This window comes from Saccopteryx bilineata, chromosome 4 (genome assembly GCF_036850765.1).
Source record: "Saccopteryx bilineata isolate mSacBil1 chromosome 4, mSacBil1_pri_phased_curated, whole genome shotgun sequence".
NCBI lineage: Eukaryota > Metazoa > Chordata > Mammalia > Chiroptera > Emballonuridae > Saccopteryx > Saccopteryx bilineata.
In genome coordinates, this window is record NC_089493.1 from 47,369,590 (window position 1) to 47,388,628 (window position 19,039).

At 39.0% G+C, this 19,039-nt stretch overlaps 2 protein-coding genes across 3 annotated transcripts in view; both read left to right on the forward strand.

The window, feature by feature from the left end:
• The window catches only part of GNPNAT1 (glucosamine-phosphate N-acetyltransferase 1), a 211,468-nt gene that overhangs the window by 116,935 nt on the left and 75,494 nt on the right, over positions 1 to 19,039 (forward strand). The window lies entirely within an intron of this gene.
• The window catches only part of ERO1A (endoplasmic reticulum oxidoreductase 1 alpha), a 54,186-nt gene that overhangs the window by 8,341 nt on the left and 26,806 nt on the right, over positions 1 to 19,039 (forward strand). For both annotated transcript variants that reach the window (XM_066278020.1, XM_066278021.1), the window contains exons 2-6: positions 1,612 to 1,731; positions 2,872 to 2,955; positions 10,382 to 10,420; positions 15,683 to 15,759; positions 16,262 to 16,335. In XM_066278020.1, coding sequence (XP_066134117.1) covers positions 1,612 to 1,731; positions 2,872 to 2,955; positions 10,382 to 10,420; positions 15,683 to 15,759; positions 16,262 to 16,335 — 394 coding nt within the window. The remainder of the gene's footprint in view (positions 1 to 1,611; positions 1,732 to 2,871; positions 2,956 to 10,381; positions 10,421 to 15,682; positions 15,760 to 16,261; positions 16,336 to 19,039) is intronic.

Below are 19,039 nucleotides of genomic sequence, written 5' to 3' on the forward strand. Positions count from 1 at the left end.
TTTTATTCAGTGAGAGGAGGGGAGGCAGAGAGACAAGCCTCCCACATGTGCCCGTCTGGGATCCACCTGGCAAGCCCTTCTGGGGCCATTGCTCAGTTGCAACCACAGCCATTTTTTAGTGCCTGAGGCGGAGGCCATGGAGACATTCTCAGCACCTGAGGCCAACTTGCTTGAGCCAATTGAGCGCCATGGCTGCAGGAGGTAAGGGGAAGAGAGAGAGAGAGAATGGGAGGGGTGGAGAAGCAGATGGTTGCTTCTCCTGTGTGCCCTGACTGGGAATTGAACCCAGGACATGCACACGCTGGGCTGATGCTCTACCACTGAGCCAAACGGCCAGGGCGGTATAGGTTTTTATAGATAACAAAAGATAAACATCTAAATTCAGTATTCAATAAAGTATTGTTTATTTGCTTCCTTACCATCAGATTAAAATTTTTTGTTGTTGATGTTTCCCTAAAATATAGTCAAAAGTGGTTTATAATGCAAATATTCAGACCAAAGTATGATAAGGATCTCTTTTCTACATCATGCTATATATTAAAATTTTTTTCTAGTTACTTTTGAAAAATCATGATGTATTTGTTACTTCCTTAAAGCAATGTTTAGTTAATTCTGTTAGGTGTTTGCCTAGCCCCAAGTATACATCTAAGAATTTTAGTTTCACATATGATATTGCTGTCTGACTATAATATCCTAGTACAAGTACATTTAATAGTTTGATTTAGTAAATACAGTGAAGACATCAGTTGTAAACATTTGAAGACCAAGATTGGCTTTGTGGGCAATTTGCTGTCTCAGTGTTGCTAATGATAAATAATTTCTAAGCACCATTTCAAACCTACTAAAATTATCATGGCCCAGTATTTGAGGGTTGTTAGATCCTTATAATAAATTATTGTGTGTCTTACAAATTTGCACCCATCTCATCTCTGATCCTACACATCCTGTGGGAAATTAAAATAAAGGAAAGACAGAGACAACTGAATTATAAGGATATCAAGTCTCAGGAAAGCCAAGGGTGGACATGCAGCTGTGCTTCAGTAAAGGTGGGCAGAAGTGGAGAAAACCCTTGGGAGTCCAGGTAGCATATGTGTTCTATTTCCTATCTCTGCTTCTTTGTGTATCTTTTAAAATCTTCCCTTTCTCTGCTAACTGGTCATGTGCTCCTCAGCTCCATCCATATGATGGAACGTGGTCTGAGTATGACTTGTTTACTGGTCTAGCCACCAGGAGCGACTCTCTCTGAGTCTCAATTCCAGAATCCTGGAGAAGGGACTGTGACCTGGTTTGGGTCAGATGCCCGCTGCCTGGCAGGCCTGGCAGGCCTGGTGAACAGGGTTACAAAGTAGTTATAGGGGTCAATTCTTTGGGTGTGTGTGTTGTTATGAGCTCAGTACACCCTACAAAAAATATCCACTGCATTCCTCTAGATCTATGGTAAAAGGAATAGCAGTAATATTACTAGATTATCCTACCCTAGCTCAGAAGATTATAGGGGGAGGGAGGTTAAAGGTTGGTTGAGTAGAGGGCTTTCATCAAAACCATGTGAGGAGAAAGAACTCTGCTGCATCTAAGATGTTGTGATTTAATGTCTCATTTTCTTTGTAACAGGTTACTGGTTACTTGGATGATTGTACCTGTGATGTTGAAACCATTGATAAATTTAATAACTACAAGCTTTTCCCAAGACTACAAAAGCTTCTTGAAAGCGACTACTTTAGATACTACAAGGTATTTTTAATTTTTTGTATAAGAATACTTAAAGTTTAAATGGATTGCTTACATTTCTTAGGCATTGCTAAGCTTCAGTTGTGGTTATTGTTTGAAATTAATTGAGTCTGTATTAGAGATATTCATTTCATAAGAGTGAACCATGTGGTTCTAAGATGACCCATTGTATACTTCTAATTTCAAAAACTTAGTTTTGCACTCAAGAGTTAGAAACTAGTTGGTCAAACTGAAGTCAAAACAGAAACTATTATATGTATTGTTATCAAGATCATGAGTTCATAATTTTCTTAAGCATCAGATTTATTCCAATTAATTAATATAATTTTTTTTTTGAGAAACATAACTTTACTTTGACTTGTATTATTTTAAGAAGTCTTCCCTGACCAGGAGGTGGCATGGTGGATAGAGCATCAGACTGGGACATGGAGGACCCAGGTTCGAAACCCCGAGGTCACCGGATTGAGCACGAGCTCATCCAGCTTGAGCACGAGCTTACCAGCTTGATTGCGGGGCCACTGGCTTGAGCATGGGATCTTAGATATCACCTCATGGTCGCTGGCTTGAGCCTGGGTTCACTCACTCTGCTGTAGCCCCTCTGGTCAAGGCACATATGAAAAAGCAATCAATGAACAACTAAGGAGCTGCAACGAAGAATTGATGCTTCTCATCTCTTTCTCTCTCCCTTCCTTGTCTGTCCCTATCTGTCCCTCTCTCTGTCTCTCTGTCTCTCTCTCTCTGTCACAAAAAAAAAAACACAGCCCAAAACGTCTCTTGTCATATTTTATCCTGAGATACGTAATGAAAGAATTTAGGCAACCTGATAATTATGTTGTTACAGTCTTGAGTTCACAGTTGTCTAACTGTTCGGCCATGGTAACTATTACTTGCTTTAAAAGAATATGAGTTGAGCAGTGGTGATCTGAGCTACTTTGGCTCCTAGTTTGCCATCTGTTCAGGATTTGTTTAGTAACAGCCTGTGTCTTCCTAACCAAGTATATGAATTTACTGATAAAAGAAAGAAACAATAACTACAGCCAATAACACAATCAAGTTATAGCATCACAATTCAACATCTGTAAGATATAAACTTTTTCTATTTTTAGAGATTATTTTTAAACATTTTCTATTATTACTTTACAGGTAAACCTGAAGAGGCCGTGTCCTTTCTGGAATGATATCAACCATTGTGGAAGAAGGGACTGTGCTGTCAAGCCTTGTCAATCTGTAAGAACCATGTATCTATTTAAACTCTGTGACTTTTTTTCCCAGATAACTAGGACTTTTTTAAAGGGGCCAATATAACTAAAATAATATTTTAATCCTTAGGCAAAATATGATATGTATAACTTACACATTAAAAGCTTAAACTTACCAATATAAAACATATGTTTTATATGTTATACCACCTTCATAATAGTAGAATTAAAATTTTGTGGTTAGTGTAATCCTTTTACTTATTAGTGAGATTAGTACAAACAGTCCCCAACTTAATCAATAGTTCAGTTTATGGCTTTTCAGCTTCACAATGGTGTGAAAGCTATGTGCATTCAGTAGAAACTGTAATTTGAATTTTGATCGTTTTCCGGGCTAGTGATATATGTAGTATGATACTCTTGCGTGATGCGGGGCAGTGGCAGCGAGATGATTTTGCCCAACCTTAGGTGAATGTTCGTGTTCTGAGCACATTTAAGGTAGGGCAGGCTGAGCTATGATGTTTGGTAGGTTAGGTGTATTAAATTCCCTTTTGACTTACTATATTTTCATATATAGCATCTGTTGTTCTTTTTGCCTGATATTTGTTTTTCTTCTTATATTTATCTAAACAAAGTTATATTTATAGTATAATAAAATGAAATTAATCAAGATATTTTAAAAATCTCTCTCATTTTTTTGTGGGTGTATTGTTTTCCTTGCATTTCCTGGGGTGGTGAGGGGTTGGACAACATACCTAGATTTATGTAGGATTTTTCGGAGCATATATATTTGGCAGAGACAGAGAGAGTCAGAGAGAGGGACAGATAAGGACAGACAGACAGAAAGGGAGAGAGATGAGAAACATCAATTCTTCGTTGTGGCTCCTTAGTTGTTCATTGATTGATTTCTCATATGTGCCTTGACCGCGGGCCCTCAGCAGACTAAGTGACCCCTTGCTCAAACCAGCAACCTTGGGCTCAAGCTAGTGAGCCTTGTTCAAACTACATGAGCCTGCGCTCAAGCTGGAGACCTTGGGGTCTCGAACCTGGGTCCTTCGCGTCCCAGTCCAATGCTCTATCCATTGTGCCACCGCCTGGTCAGGCTAAAAATATATATTTTTATTTTTATTCTTTTGTGGTAAAATATACATAACATAAAAATTACCATTTTCACTATGTTTATTTTTTTATTTTTTTTAAATTTTTATTTATTTATTCATTTTAGAGAGGAGAGAGAGAGGGGGAGAGAGACAGAGAGAGAGAGAGAGAGAGGAGAGAGGAGAGAGAGAGACGGGGGGAGGAGCTAGAAGCATAAACTCCCATATGTGCCTTGACCAGGCAAGCCCAGGGTTTCGAACCGGCGACCTCAGCATTTCCAGGTCGACGCTTTATCCACTGCGCCACTACAGGTCAGGCGACTTCACTATTTTTAAATATCTGACTCATTGGCATTAAGTACTTACATTGTTGTACAACCATCACCATCCTCCATCTCCAGCACTTCTTTATTCTCCCAAACTAAAACGCCATACGCATTAAACAATACTTTGTATTCCTCCATCTCTCTAGTCCCTGACAAACACTATTCTGCTTTCTTTCTCTACGAATTTGACCATTGTATGTACTTCGTATAAGTGGAATGATTAGAATATTTGTCCTTTTATGTCTGGCTTATTTCACTTAGCATAATGTTTTCAAGGTTTATCCACATTGTACCAGGTATTAAGATTTTAGGCCTTTTTTAAGTCTGAGTAATATTCCACTGTGTGTGTGCTTATTCACCTGTTGATCGACTTTTGGGTTGTTTCTGCCTCATAGCTAATATGAATAACACTGCTGTGAATGTGGGTGTTCAAATGTCTGTTTGAGTGTCTACTTTCAGTGGTTTTGGATATATACCCAGATGTAAAATTGCTGGGTCATTTAGTAATTCTGTGTTTAATTTTTTGAGGAATACCATGCTGTGTTCCACAATGGCTGATCCATTTTACATTCTTACCAGCGATGCACAGGGTTTCAATTTCTCTACCTCTTCTCTAACACTTGTTTTCTTCTGTTTTTGATAATAGTCATCCTAATGAGTATGAAGTAGTAGTGTAGTTTTGAGCAGTTTATTTTTATGTATGTAAATATTGCTACATAGACCTATCTAGCATGTGGAATTAAGATAAATACAAAATATTATAAAAATAATGTAATATTATTTTGTGGGGAGCATGACCAGTGGTGGCACAGTGGATAGAGCATCAACCTGAGACACTGAGGTCCCAGGTTCAAAACCCCAAGGTTGCCAGTTTGAGTGTGGGGTCGCCGGCTTGAGCTTGGGATCATGTGATCCCAAGGTTTCTGGCTTGAACCCAAAGGTCACTGGCTTGAAACCCAGTGTTGCTGGCTTGAGCAAAGGGTCACTGGCTCATCTGTAGGACCCGTCCCCCAATCAAGGCACGTATGAGAAGCTATCATTGAACAACTAAAGCAATGCAACTACGAATTGATGCTTCTCATCTCTCTCCCTTCCTCTGTCTCTCTCTGAAAAAAAAAAAGAGATTATATATGGGTATTTTATCATTAAATGAATGAGAAGCATGGTTTTAGTTATAGTAATACTCAAAGGTACAGTTTTTGAAAATTCAAGGATTAACATGAAACACCTTGTGTTACTATGATTAAAGCATGAGTTTATCATTAAAGTGCTATCAACTTAAATGTTTTATTTTACTTCATAAGTTTAGCATTTATTTATATTTGATAATAGAAAAAAATATGGGAAAATCAAATTTACCAATAATTTATTTGTGTGTGTTATTTTTTTCTTTTTAAATAATTTTTACTTTTCAATTACAATTGACATACGTTATTTATTTCTGGTGTCCACCCCAGTGATTAGACATTCTATAACTTGACACTATACATAATTATTAGAATATTATTGACTGTACTCCCTATGCTGTACTTGACATTCCCATGACTATTCTATAACAACCAATTTATATGACTTATTAAAAGTGCTAAAAATATGGCATAAACTTAATAAAGGCATTTTATTGTACATTAAGTGGCGTATTTTTTATGCTGAATTTCCTTACTAAATGGGCTATTATTAACATTGGTCAGAACAAGTAAATAGTTTTTCAATTATTACAAATTTGACCCATTTTAAAATAGCAGTTATTTCTGGTGATTGTTAATGAAGGACAGAACTGGGCGGTGCCCCCTTGAGCAGACGGGAGGGGGCAGGAAACCAGGAGGTCGAGGTCGTTAGCATCCAGTGATAGCTGATTGATTCCCAGGGCGACAGACTGAGGATGAAACCAGTTTTACTGTGAAATCTATAAGCAACAACCAATTTTAGCATTTAAGAAATGCTCCATTTAGTTGCTGGAATTGCTTAAAGATAGAAATTTATTACTGGATTTGAACACATAGAAATGCTAAAAACAAATCTGGTGAAAGTTAGCAATTTGTACTGAGAAACTGAGACAGAATGGGACACGGCGCCTTTCATGCCAGTAGTTAGTTTTTTTCTTGAACTGGTTTCACAATGGAGAGAAGGAGAGAAGGCTTTTTCCTTAAAAGATAATTAGATGATGTTTATCCACCTAAAGATATTGCTAGTTTATAATTGTACATATAGATGTATATGTGTATGTGTGCGTATATATATATATATATATGGGTGTGTGTGTGTATGATACATATATATATATATGACAAGTGCCATAATTAGACTCAAGATTTTAGAAAGATAATTGGCAATATTGAAGAGAGTGGGGAGGAAGATGAGGAGATGGAGAAGAAAATGGTATAAAGGAATATCAGCAAATGAATGTAATTTGGCTCAGTAATGAATATTTTTATTTTATATTAGTACTTTTTTTATTGATTTTAGAGAGACAGAGAGAGGAAAGGGTGGGGGAGCAAGAGAGAGAGAGAGAGAAATAAGCACTCACTTGTTCCACTTAGTTGTGCATTCATTGTTTGCTTCCCATTTGTGCCCTGACTGGGGATTGAACCCTCAATTTTGATTTTGGATAATGCTCTAACTGACCGAGCTAACTGGCCAGAACCAGTTGTGAATATTTTTTGAGGGTCTACTCTGTGCCACAACCTGGACGTATAGGATGAACTTTTATCCTAAGGAGCTTTGGTTTAGTAGGGAGACAAACACTAACTGACAATTTCAGTACAGTGTGATAGCCCAATAACAGAAGTACTGAATGCGTACACACTTTGGGAGCAGAGGGGAAGGGAGAGGAGATGAGGGAGGCATGAGAAACACCATTCACTCTCAGTGACAGTGAGGAAATGAGCCATTTATGTTAGTGGTCCCCAACCCCCGGGCCGTGGACTGGTACTGGTCCGTGGGCCATTTGGTACTGGTCCGCAGAGAAAGAATAAATAACTTGCATTATTTCCGTTTTAGTTATATTTAAGTCTGAACAGTGTTTTATTTTTAAAAAATGACCAGATTCCCTCTGTTACATCCGTCTAAGCCTCACTCTTGACGCTTGTCTCGATCACGTGATACATTTATCTGTCCCACCCTAAAGGCCAGTCCGTGAAAATATTTTCTGACATCAAACTGGTCCGTGGCCCAAAAAAGGTTGGGGACCACTGATTTATGTTACTCTTAGGCCAAGTCGGGGCTCAGTTCCAGCAATAGTTCCTAACTAGGGCAGTCTGTCAGAACCAAAGCGTGATTATAGATCATTTCAAATACTTTGAAATACTTGCTTCAGCGTAAATAATCAGCTTTCATAACTAGTATTATATTGTACATTACTGATATTTTGATATCTATTTTACTTCAGTCTGCATCTTTAAAAAAAAGGATATTACATGATGAACACAGAGCAGCCATCACACCTAAAACACTTAATTCTTTCTTAATCAAACACGTACAAGGTTAAATACAGTTTAACTCACTACTTCACACAGTCTGCTGCTGTTTTGTTAATACCTTTTTGGGCTAGTCAGGGAACCAAAACCAGTTTCCTTTTTGTCAACACCAATTTCCTTTTTTGGTTCATTTTTAGATTTGGTTCAGGTTGTACTGTGGAATCCAGCAGGAAATAGAAAAATAATAAAAATTGAAATTCTCTTTCTCATATGTGGTCTTTAAAATCCATTTCCTTTTACTGGCACTGCAGATCCCAGAGAATATTTGAATATGGCTGATGATCTGCCCATAGAGGCTGGAATCTCTCTATAAGCTGAAACACCAGTTGGTCCCTTTACAATGAATCAAAACAACATTCTTTCACTTCCATTATTAATTGGCCAACGTGAGAAAGATTAACAATAGCAGTGTTAGTCTGGCATTAAGAAATGAGGATTCTAGCCTGACCAGGCGGTGGTGCAGTGGATAAAGCATCAGACTGGGATGCAGAGGACCCAGGTTTGAGATCTTGAGGTCGCCAGCTTGAGCGCGGGCTCATCTAGTTTGAGCAAGGCTCACCAGCTTGGACCCAAGGTCGCTGGCTTGAGCAAGGGGTTACTCTGTCTGCTGAAGGCCTGTCCGTGGTCAAGGCACATATGAGAAAGCAATCAATGAACAACTAAGGTCTCACAACAAAAAACTGATAATTGATGCTTCTTATCTCTCTCCGTTCCTGTCTGTCTGTCCCTATCTATCCCTCTCTCTGACTCTCTCTCTGTCCCTATTAAAAAAAAAATGAGGACTCTGGTGATGAAGTAGTTTTGGAGATTAATTCAGCAAATGTATCAATACAAATCTGCCTGACCAGGCGGTGGCACAGTGGACTCAGGTTTCAACACCCCAAGAATGCCGGCTTGAGTGCGGGCTCACCACCATGAGTGTGGGATCATAGACATGACCCCATAGTCACTGGCTTGAAGCCCAAGGTTGCTGGCTTGAGCAAGAGGTCACTGGCTTGACTGGAGCCCCCAGGTCAAGATATATGAGAAAGCAATCAATGAACAACTAAGGTGCCACAACTATGAGTTGATGCTTCTCATCTCTTTCCTTCTTGTCTCTCTGTCCCTTTCTCTCTCTCTCTGTCTCAAAAAAAAATAAAAAAAATAAAAAAAATAAAAAGAATGGGCCTGACCAGGCGGTGGCGCAGTGGATAGAGCATTGGACTGGGATGCAGAGGGCCCAGGTTTGAGACCCCGAGGTCACCAGATTGAGCACGGGCCCATCTGGTTTGAGCAAGTCTCACCAGCTTGAGCCCAAGGTCGCTGGCTCCAGCAAGGGGTTACTCGGTCTGCTGAAGGCCCGCGGTCAAGGCACATATGAGAAAGCAATCAATGAACAACTAAGGTGTTGCAACGCGCAATGAAAAACTAATGATTGATGCTTCTCATCTCTCTCTCTGTTCCTGTCTGTCTGTCCCTGTCTATCCTTCTCTCTCTCTCAAAAAATAAAAATTAAAGAACGGTACAGCCCTGGCCAGATAGCTCCATTGGTTCAGCCTGAAGTACAGAGGTTGCCGGTTTGATCCCTGGTCAGGGCACTTACAGGAACAGATCAATATTCCTGAATATATCTCTCTCTCTCTCTCTCTCTCTCTCTCTCTCTCTCCCCCCTCCTCTCTGGCTAAGATCAATAAATAAATTTTAAAAAATAATAAAATCTGTTAAAAAAAAGGTACAAATCCTTGGACTTAGCAACTCTACTAGGAATTTCACTTACTAAAATAAATGTTCAAAAATGACTGTAAAGTAGTACTGAATTTTGTAAATATGTCAGTTCTGCTGAAATTAGTCAATGAATTTTGCAGGATTTATTATATGAAAAAATGAGAAAACATCTAAATATCTGGCCATGGAAAAAGAATATATGTTCACCTAGTTCAAAATCTGAAAGGGTACCTGATAAAGTGGATGTCTCTATGTGGGTCCTTGCCTTTGGGTAGACATAATCTAATTCAGGAATGTACTTAGTTAGCATCGGGCCCCACAGTTTACAGAGTTCTCCTACATCCGTCCTTATCTATACTCACAGCATCACTTGGATGATAGGCAGATAGGTCCTGTAGTTAGTAGCCAGTGCTTGACTAACAGCTGGTGCCATTTTCCTCTGAAAAGAACTAAGGCTTCTTAGAAAATGCTAGATTCCAAGACTGGAACAAGAAATATACAAGATGAGCTTGTATTATCTTGTCATAACAGAAAACAAAAAATGCTGTTAAAGATTACTGTGGTGATATCAAAAGGACACAGATGCAAATATCAGGTAAGCATTAGAGGGCCCCCTAGTGGCCAAATGTGAACAATTTAAAGCATCAAAAGGAATTATAATAGCTAAGTGACTATTTTTACATTTCCATGCTGTGTATCAGTAATCCATAAAATAATTTGTTGAATTTTTTAATTGTTGTCTGTTAAAAAAATGTTAACTTCAATAATTTGTTTCATGGATTTTTCTCATAAATCATAGAAATTTAAAATACTTTTCAATAGCATGTCATATAAAACATTTTTTTCTTTTTCAGGATGAAGTTCCTGCTGGAATTAAATCTGCGAGCTACAAGGTATGTGTGTGTGTGTGTGTGTGTGTGTGTGTGTATTAATGTGTCTAGCATCTTTTTTTTTTAATTTTTTGTATTTTTCTGAAGTTGGAAACCAGGAGGCAGTCAGACAGACTCCCGCATGCGTCCTACCGGGATCCACCCGGCATGCCCAATGGGGTGATGCTCTGCCCATCTGGGGCATTGCTCTGTTGCAACCAGAGCCATTCTAGCACCTGAGGCAGAGGCCATAGAGCCATCCTCAGCGCCCGGGACAACTTTGCTCCAATGGAGCCTTGGCTGTGGGAGGGGAAGAGAGAGACAGAGAGGAAGGAGAGGGGGAGGAGTGGAGAAGCAGATGGGCACTTCTCCTATGTGCCCTGGCCGGGAATTGAACCCGGGACTCCTGCACGCCAGGCCGACACTCTACCACTGAGCCAACCAGCCAGAGCCTATATTAATGTGTCTAGCATCTTAACACAAAAAATTCATCTCTCCTGCCAGCTCCTACACAACTTCTCTTCTCCCCTTTACAATGAAACCCCTTGAGAGTTATTTGTACCAATGGCTCCATTTCTTTTGTTCAGACCTTTATTATGCAAAGCATGAAAGAAAAATGAAAAAAGAGGGGAAAAAACAACATGTTCCCGTCGCACAGCTTCGGCAGTTGTGAATGAGCGAGCGGTCTGTCTCGTTTCATCTGTGCTTCCTGCTGCCTTCTCCCAGGCACTGTAAAGCCAAACTCAAATAAGTCATTCTGTTTTCAAATACTTTATATACATCTCTAAGACAAAAAAGATACTTTAAAAAATATAACCACAGCCAGGCTTCAGATTTCTCTAGTTGTTTTATAAGGACCTTAATAGTTTTTTTGAAACAGGATTCACATATTTTCCACACGTTGCATTTGGTTTCTGTCTCTTACGTCTCTCTCATTTGAAATAAATTTTATAATACTTTTAGATTTAAGAAGAATTGTGATGATAGCACAGAGTTCCCATATGCTCCACACCTAGTTTACTCTTATGATTAACGTCTTACATTAGTGTGGTACATTTATTCCAATTAATGAACTGGTATCGATACATTATTACTAATGTTCATACTTTTGTTCAGATTTCCTTGGTTTTCTACCTGATGCCCTTTTTATGTTTCAGGATCCCATCCAGGATAGCAGGTTACATTTAGGAGTTATGTCTCTTTGGGTTCCTCTTTGTTGTAACAGTTTCTCAGACTTTCCTTGTTTTTGATAAGCTGTTTTTGAGGTGTACTAGGCAGGCATTTGTAGAATGTCCCTCCATTAGGATTTTTCTCATTTTTCTCCTGCTCAGAGTGGGATTATGTGTCTTTGGAGAAAGACCACAGAGGTAAAGCGTGTTTTCTTTTCACATCACGTCACGTCACGTCACATCACATCACAAAATCTTAACATGACTTACCACTGTTAATGTTACCCTTGCTCACCTGGCTGAGGTAGTTTTGTCAGGCTTATCCACCATAGATTTATTCTTCCTTACCCTTTCCATACTGTCTTCTTTAGAAGAAAGTCACTCCGCATAAGCCCACACTTGAGTGTTTCATCTCCTTGAGGATTTTAATTGTTTGGTTTGGAACTCTCCAGTATAGGAGATTTGTATCTTTTTTCTCTATTACTTATTTATTACAGATTGTAAACTAATTTTACTCATTTTTTTATTTGATTTTTTGTTGTTGTTAACATACAACAAGTGAAGTCATAGCCAATGTGTTGGCTCAAATGGCAGAACTCTATACTAAGTTGAATGATTTTATTATTAGCTATTTAAACATTTTTAAAAATTTATTGATTTTAGAGAGAGAGGGAGACAGAGAGAGAGAGGCATCAATTTGTTGTTCCACTTATGTTTACATTCATTGGTTGATTCCTGTATGAGCTCTGACTGGGAATCAAACCTGCAACCTTGGCGTATTGGGAAGACACTCCAACCAACTGAGCTGCTGGGCCAGTGCCCATTAGCTGAGTTAAATACAAAATCTTTAAATCCAAAAGCTGTTTGATTTCTTTTTCTCATTCAACTGATGGACTGAAAACTTTTGGATATTCATTTTGTTGAAGGAAAACATTTGTCACTCTTGTGAATGCTAATATAAATTCATTTAATGTTTAAAATTGAAGACAGTATTTGCTTTATGGGATAATACATATATGAATTTTGATTAAAACAGTGTCCTGATAAAAACGGTATCCTTACTAAATCAAGAAATCTGTGCAGCAGAAATGAATTTACAATTAGTTAAGATACACACATAACTCATAACTGAGTCCAAACACACTTTGATAGTTTATTGATTAAGATAGAAGTGGCAATTGTGAAAATATATAGGTTTTTGCATTTATATATACACACTTTTAATGGCCATAAAATTTTTGAGATGAAGCTAATCCAGAAAAAGAAAAATGTTACTTTGGCATGGCAGGAATACTTTGCTGTCCATTATTAATCAGACTTTTTAACTGAGCCCTTGAAGAACTATTTTGTAGAATCACCCAAGCATCCTGAAATGGTACAGAAAAAATTTTAATAAATGAGCTTTCTAAATCTTTATTCAGTTTACTTAAATTCAATGGAAAATCATTATTCAAAGTATCAATGAATAGAATGCTTAAAGAAAAAAACAAAACAATTACAGCTTTTGGAACTTTAGCAAATAAAACTATTGTAACAAAGCTGGTAAACAAAGACCTTGAAATTTATTTCTACAAAAACAAGGGAGGAATTGAACGCACTGAGGTAAGTTCAGATGATGTACTAGGTTTAATTCTAAAATTTTATAATTGTCTTTATTTGTGGGAAGAGCCTCATCTTAATGAAACTCTTGCTTTTAATTGAATAAATTTATATTCTGACCCAAAAAGAAATGAAGATAAGAAGGCTTACAATTTTGTAGTATCTATATTTGGCAAAACATTTAAAATAATATAAAAAAAGAGACTTTTTTATGAATTTTGCCTTGAAATTTTTCTTGAAGAAATGTACTTTAGAGGCAAAATAATAGAACTTGTGAGAATATTTGGGCCAAATAATTTCACATATTTACCTGAGGATAAAATATTTTCTCAATAAAAAATTGTATCTGCAGAGAAGAGTTATTTGAAGGTATTGATGATTTCAAATTGATTAACCATAAAAATTAACTTTGACGATCATAAGAAATTTTATGAAAATTAAAAAAAACACGAAAAAGATTTTTCTTCAGAAAAATGACAATTACATAGTACAAGACAGATATGACTTAATGAAGCTGGTTAAATTATTAAATAGAAACTAAGAATAATTATTTTAACTTGTATTTTGATGTTCAGATAATTACAATAATAAAGTTAAAACATTTGCTTTAATATACGGTGGTATATTAAGTTGAAAAACTTGTAGAAAAGTTACAAGAGTAGTATAAAGATATTTTATATGCTCTTCATATAGACTTTTTTTGTAATATTTTGCTTCATTTGTTTTATCATGCTTTTTCTATATACATATTCTTATTATTTTCTGGCCCATTTGATAGTTGGTAGAATGTATCACACCCTTTAATACTTACATATAGCCCTGGCCGGTTGGCTCAGCGGTAGAGTGTCGGCCTAGCGTGCGGAGGACCCGGGTTCAATTCCCGGCCAGGGCACACAGGAGAAGCGCCCATTTGCTTCTCCACCCCTCCGCCGCACTTTCCTCTCTGTCTCTCTCTTCCCCTCCCGCAGCCAAGGCTCCATTGGAGCAAAGATGGCTCGGGCGCTGGGGATGGCTCTGTGGCCTCTGCCTCAGGCGCTAGAGTGGTTCTGGTCGCAACATGGCGACGCCCAGGATGGGCAGAACATCGCCCCCTGGTGGGCAGAGCATCGATCGCCCCCTGGTGGGCGTGCCGGGTGGATCCCGGTCGGGCGCATGCGGGAGTCTGTCTGACTGTCTCTCCCTGTTTCCAGCTTCAGAAAAAAAAAAAAAAATACTTACATATAAAAAAATTTGATTTTGAAAATAACTTTTGAAATAAGCTATCTTATAAGTCAATCAATGTAAGAAAATAAGTTGTAATTTAGTAAGTAAATATTTCAAAAAATTATATCACTTCAACTATTTTAGTGGTCTCTTTTAATTTCAAGTATCGTAGTCTAGACAGTCATTTGTGTAATCATCCTAACAATATTGCTATTATAAGCACTCAGTATATATTTGTTGAGTGATTGAAAGGGTGGTCTCCAGCTTTTGATGTTGTCTTTCAGCTGTACGGTGGTGATGACTGGTGCATTGTGAAATCTTATGATCCATTCTGTCTTCCCTTATACCACATACACGCTGAGCAGAATATATATATAAAGTGACTTAGACATCAAGAAGAAATGTGGTTGTTAAAGATTATATTTTAAACACCTAAAGAATACAGTTTATTAAATTTGACAGGCTTCAGAGCATTGTTAGAAAGAATCATGACATTTAGAGTTGAGAGGAACCTTAGACACATAAGATCTAGTTCAACTACTTTTTTATGGAAGAGAAAACTAATGCTTACCAAAATTAGATCATCAGAAAAGTGGAACATTGCCTCATAGCTCCTTGCCTAGTGACTTCTTATTCATCAAAGATTTTCTTTTTTTTTTGTGACAGAGACAGAGAAAGAGTCAGAGAGAGGGACAGATAGGGACAGACAGACAGGAAGGAAGAGAGAAACATCAATTCTTCATTGCGGCTCCTTAATTCATAGATTGCTTTCTCATTTGTGCCTTGAACCGGGGACTACAGCAGAGCTAGTGACCCCTTGTTAAACCAATGACTTTGGGCTCAAGTCAGCAACCTTGGTCTTCAAGCCAGTAACCATGGGGTCATGCCTGTGATCCCACACTCAAGCCAGCGACCCGGCACTCAAGGTGGTGAGCCCGTGTTCAAGCTGGATGAGTCCGTGCTCAAGCCAGCGACCTCGGAGTTTTGAACCTGGGTCCTCCGCATTCCAGTCCCACGCTCTGTCCACTGCTCCACTGCCTGGTCAGGCATCAAAGAATTTTTTAGTGAAGATTTTGGTGATGAATTATCAGAACTATAATTTACCTTTTTTTGTGTGTGTGACCATAATAGTAAATGTGTTCTCCAGGAAAAACAAGAGGCAAAGCCTTTACTTATTTTTTTTAGTTTCAGGAGGAATGTGAGGGCTTAAATAATTTTTTTTTTAAAGTTATGAAGATGGTGCCAGGTATAAAAGAACTGCATATAACTTGGAAATGCAGTAAGTTGTATTCTTTGATGCCCAATTTCATTCCAGTATTCTGAAGAAGCCAATAATTTCATCGAGGAGTGTGAACAAGCTGAACGACTTGGAGCTGTGGATGAATCTCTGAGGTCTGATTTTTTTTTTTGGCAGCAGTATTTTATGTTTGTTTGTTTTTTTAAATTGATTTATTTATTGATTTAAGAGAGAGAGAGCAAGAGATATTGATTTGTTATTCCACTTATTTATAAATTTATTGGTTGATTCTTGTGTGTGCCCTGACCAGGGATTGAACCAGGAACCCCAGTGCATCAGGACAGTGCTCCAACCAAATGAGTTAACTGGCCAGGGCCATTTTTTTTTTTTAATGTGAAATGTTAACTTGAAAAGAAAAAGGCCTGACCTGTGGTGGCGCAGTGGATAAGGCGTTGACCTGGAACACTGAGTCGCTGGTTAGAAACCCTGGGCTTGCCTGGTCAAGGCACATATGAGAGTTGATGCTTCCTTCTCCTCCCCTCTTTCTATCTCTCTCACCTCTCTCTTTCTCTCTCTCTGTCTCTCCTCTCTAAAATTAATAAATAAAATCTAAAAAAAATTAATAAAAAAGAGTAACACTATTATCTTTGTTTGAAGTGAGGAGACACAGAAGGCTGTTCTTCAGTGGACCAAGCATGATGATTCTTCAGACAACTTCTGTGAAGCTGATGGTATAACATTTTTTATATTATGCATTTTGTTTAAAATTGTATTTTAAAGAAAACAATAATTCTTTAAAAATGCTTTTAAAAACTGAGTTTCTAGTAGTTTGGCATTTCCTCAAAAAGCTAAACATAGAGTTACCATATGATCTAACAATTCAGCTCCTAAGCATACACCTAAAAAAGACTGTATACAAGGAAACAGATATTTTACACTAGTATTTATAGCAGCATTATTCACAATAGTCAAAAAGTGGAAAAACCCCAAGTTTCCAATGAATGGATGAATGGATGAACAAAGTGTAATATATTGTTACATACAATGAACACTATTTAGCCATTAAAAGAAATGAAGTTCTGATACATGCCACAGTGTGGATTAACCTTCAGAATATAATGCTAAATGAAATAACCCAGACAGAAAGGACAAGTATCTCATGATTCTATGTGTGTGAAAGCTCTAGAATAGGTAAATTGGTGGAGACAGAAAGTAGATTAGAGGGAAGGAAGGATGGGGAATTATTCCTTAATGGTTACAGAGTTTCTGCTGTGGTCATTGAACAGTGTGGAAACAGTGGTGATGGTTGCACAGCATTGTGAATGTAATACCACTGAGTTGTACACTTAAACATGTTTTAAATGGTAAATTTTGTTTTATATGTAAAAACATTTAAAAAGAAAACTCAGTTTAAAAAAATTTACCTCTCAAATTCTGTAGTTCTAGTAATATATACATATACTGATATATAAATATAGATATATAAATTTATATATGTGTATGTATATATATACATATGTGTATAAAGTTTTTGTAATATATACAGGCATTTTGCATAAATAGCTAAAACGTAGAGATTGCAAAAACCTGCTTCTGTTTTACTGGCATTGGATTGTTACATATTTTCCTTATGATGGTCCATGTTACTTTTGGGAAGGAGAATAATGACCCATGAGTTGTATCTGCTATATCTAAAACTAAGCCAGAGGACTGGTGCTGTTAAACATAGGAGCTCTAGGAACAATTATAACTCTTTGATCAAGATTTATGGATTCTCCTGTTCTTTTCTCCCTTTTCTGAAGTTGAATTGTTTAGCATTTTAATTGGCTAACCAATAGCAAATCAATTGAATTTTGGTAATCTTCTGTGGCTCCTTTAGAGCAGATTAATGATATTTTAAAAAATTAGTGACGACATCACGGAAATGGCGCCGTGAGCAGCGCGTCCGACAGCTCTCCCCTAAATCACAACAAATTTATCAACTAGAAACAGAAAAATTTATCCTCGGAGCATTCCGGAGTTCCACACAAACTGATAGCGAAAGGACTGTTATCACTTGAATCTGAGAGACGAGGGTGTGGAGGAAGCTACCGCAGGGGCATTCATTCAAGCCGCGAGGTTGTGCGCCTGTGGTGAGTCAGCCCACACTCGGGAGCCGCGAGCAACCGTGAGCAGCCGCCAGCCGCCGCGAGCCGCTGCCGGGAGCCACCGCCGCGAGCCGCCGCAAGCGGCCGCGGGCGCGCGCCCCGTCCGGTTGCAGAGCGAGCACTGCTAATGTTCCCAGCGGCCCGCGCACTGCGAGTGAGAGTCGCCAGCCACCGGTGCCCGGAGCACCCCATTCGCGTGCGTGCCCTGGGCATTCCACGCGCCCAGAGCACCCTACTGGCCTGCACACCCAGGGTGCCCCATTATCCTGCGCCTGGTGTGATCCAGCCGCCAGCGGCAGGGCGAGCGGGAGAGGCATCAGGGTGGTCTTCCCTACTTGGGAGATTCTCTCCGTGGGCGGGGCACCTTACCCAGCCATTCAAGCTAACAATCAAGCGTTGGGGGAGGGGAGCGCGCAGGCAGCCTAAAATACCTTCGGGAGCTCAGCTGCGACCCAATCACTGAAATTAGCTTAACCCATGAAATCTGTGCACCCTCAGTTCTAATTGATAAGATCTCTCTCAGTTCAGCGACCCAAGACAAGAGGCGTGATATTTTTTAGTGCCTCTCGCTAAAGGGGCGGGGGCAACTTCTGATTGATAGAGCCTCCATATTCAGGGATAAACGCTAACAAGAAGGACTTGGCAGATAATAAGATCTATACTACACTAGTCGCAAGCAGAGACTAGTGCCTCTTCTTCCCAGCAAAAACAGGTTACAAAGTGTGGAAAGCCTGGGTTGATAGGTCCAACTAAATGATAGGCGCTGAACAGTCACCTTGACAACAATTGACTCCCACCCCCGCCTGATTACACTGGAGGCCCTGACTACCAGAGCCTTTCCCAAAGCCTTACACTGAGTGGGGATAGAGTGGGGATTTCCCAGCTCTTTGAGCCTCTTACTCCCCAGGCAGAAGCAGTTGCAGCCTTATAGCTGGATCACCAGGCTGCTAATTCAGAAAGGGGGGACTAGGAGAGAGAATCCAGGAAAGCAAACTCTCTCATCGTTGGACCCTGCAAACGCCAACAAGCCTTGACTACCAGCAAGATTAAAGCCAATTATAGGACATTGCCATAGAATCCCATCAACTGCAAATCCCTACCTAAGTGTGACACAGGGGCAGAGCCTGGGGTACAGAGTCACCGACCAGGAAGAGGGAGAGAAAAGAAAAAGGAAGAAGTTAACCTCTCAAAATCAAGAAAAAGGCCCTGGCCGGTTGGCTCAGCGGTAGAGCGTCGGCCTAGCGTGCGGAGGACCCGGGTTCGATTCCCAGCCAGGGCACACAGGAGA